The following is a 2,306-nucleotide window of genomic DNA, read 5'->3' as shown; positions in this document are numbered from 1 at the left end:
TCTCTCTCTCTCTCTCTCTCTCTCTCTCTCTTTCTCTTTCCGCGAATGGAGACAGTGAAAGATATACCGAGATTAAAATCTCGATCGAAGTGTAACGTGTTTCGTCCTCGCGATTATTTACGAGTGCGTTTCGCATACGTCGAGGGCACTTATAATGTAACTTTAGCATCTATTTACCGGATGGTGTGCACGTGTATATACTTTTTTCAGTTTATCTCATTTTGTTATGGAAGTTCGGTAGCAGCGCAACGGAAAGATTTATCTTGCGTAATGGAAGGAGACAGCTTTGAAATTGTATAGCGTAGCAGAAATGCGATGCCATCGGTGGTGCTCGTTGCTCATCGAAAATATGCGATGCGAATCGAAAAATATCCTATCCATTGTCTTTTCGTTTTTTTTTTTCAAAATATATCGTTCAATTAATGAAGATTACGAAGCAATTCCTCTTTTATCGATTTTTCTCTATCGCGTAAACGTTTCATTTTTTTGTTCTTGAAAAAATTGAAAATTTGACATTTCTCGATAATAATAATAATAATAACAACAACAACAATAACAATAATAATGTAATTTTACGATATCGAATAACGATAAATTTGACGTGCAATTTAGGCTGGACGAACGAGCAACAGCCCCAAAGAAACCGCACCTTCAATTGTCGCTTCTTGGTGAAGCCTCCTGATGATAAAGAAGAGACTATGGAAGAAAAGCAGCAACGAGTATCGAAATACGAATCTATGCAAATCTGTTCAGCTCTTTTGCCAAATAATAGCGATCGTCTGGAGAGCGGTGACGTATCTTCCGAATCTTCGGACAACGGTCCTTGCGTAATGTGCGTGGCTCGTAGGATACCCCCGAACGAAAAGCCCATTGGTACGCCCATCGAGCAATTTACCGTCAAGTTGGACACCACGGGGAAGATTATCGCGGTTGATGTTATCTGGTTGTCGTCTCCTTACTCTGAGTACCTAAGCAAGGTAAGCAAGGTAAAGATTCCAGATCTATCTTGCTTCGAATTTGTTATTTTTCTCGAGTGGTAGTCATTCCCATCCGTTACTTAACATTACATCGATCTACTCTATTTAGATCGTAGATCGATTATTATATTTCAAATCTTATATTTTCATTACCGTATCATTCTTTTAAATGAAAATATCTCTGATTTCGATTCCAATGATCGATCCTTGATTATAATTATATTCGTTCGTCGTTTTGTTGCAGGAGCTGATTGGCACTGCGATAAAGGATTTGTGCCACCCTCATGATCTCAATAAGCTAACAGCACATTTGAACGATACGCTTCAAGTCGGTGAGAGTACCAGTGGTGTATACCGATTACGCGTTAGTCCTGATAAGTTCCTTAATATTCAAACAAAGTCAAAACTTTTCAAAGCAAATGTGATGAATACACTTGTTACCGACTTCATTATGGCTACCAATACTATTATTGGGTAAGTTGAACGATTTTATACTTTCCTTTTTTATACGTATAGATATCGAGTTACGCGTTAAGTCGTGAAATATAAACGTGTATCTTCGAGATTGAAAAGATCACTCTCAGATTAATTTATTATTTTTACGAAATATAATATTCGATCGGGATCAGAGATGAGCAATTTTTTTTTTTTCAAATTTCATTTCTTATTATTAATCTGAGATCAAATTGAAAGCCTTGATACATTGATTACCAAAGTATAGTAAGAGCGTAAAATTAAACGGATATATGAAGCAGCGAATTAGAATTAATACGTGATACGTATATCCGAATAAATTGTGATAAAAATTTGAAGAAAATTAAAATAGACGTTTCGATTACGAAAGATTAAATATCTTATCTCAAGCTGCTATGGTATTCAGTGTGTTGAAATTAAGAATAGTTGTACAGTTATTAACACACGTACACGCACATTATAAGAGGATAACAAGAATGAACCAGTAGAATCTCGATTATCGTGCAGTTTACGAGATCATTAATAGATAGTTAAATCGGGAAAATTTAGTGGATAATTATATCCAATAAGATCGGTATATTTTCCGTATATAATTAAATCGTTCGTCTTCTTATTATATTATAATTAGTATCGTTAAAATGCTCGAATAGTCGATGTTCTGCTGGATAATTAAGTTAACGTACCTACCCCTTCGTATCGCTTTATCACTATTGGACAAGGGTGACTATATCTACACGAAATATTCTACCTAATTTTGAGACTTTCCGCTGTCCTAGGTCTCTGCCTGTAATATATTCTATTTGCCTAATTTCTCCGCGTTTATCTTATTAACTTATCGCTTCGATAATATTCTCG

The 2,306-nt window shown here is 35.6% G+C and overlaps 1 protein-coding gene across 1 annotated transcript in view; it reads left to right on the top strand.

The window, feature by feature from the left end:
• Positions 1-2,306, top strand: part of LOC102680824 (nuclear receptor coactivator 3-like) — a 40,390-nt gene that overhangs the window by 22,106 nt on the left and 15,978 nt on the right. Inside the window, 2 exon segments of the mRNA XM_031514171.1 lie at positions 613-986; positions 1,222-1,451. Coding sequence (XP_031370031.1) covers positions 613-986; positions 1,222-1,451 — 604 coding nt within the window.

The sequence above is a fragment of the Apis dorsata genome, unplaced genomic scaffold (genome assembly GCF_000469605.1).
Source record: "Apis dorsata unplaced genomic scaffold, Apis dorsata 1.3 scaffold_919, whole genome shotgun sequence".
In the NCBI taxonomy this organism is placed as follows: Eukaryota; Metazoa; Arthropoda; class Insecta; order Hymenoptera; family Apidae; genus Apis; species Apis dorsata.
Note: the sequence above shows the minus strand (reverse complement) of the source record. Positions and strands in the feature narration are given on the sequence as shown.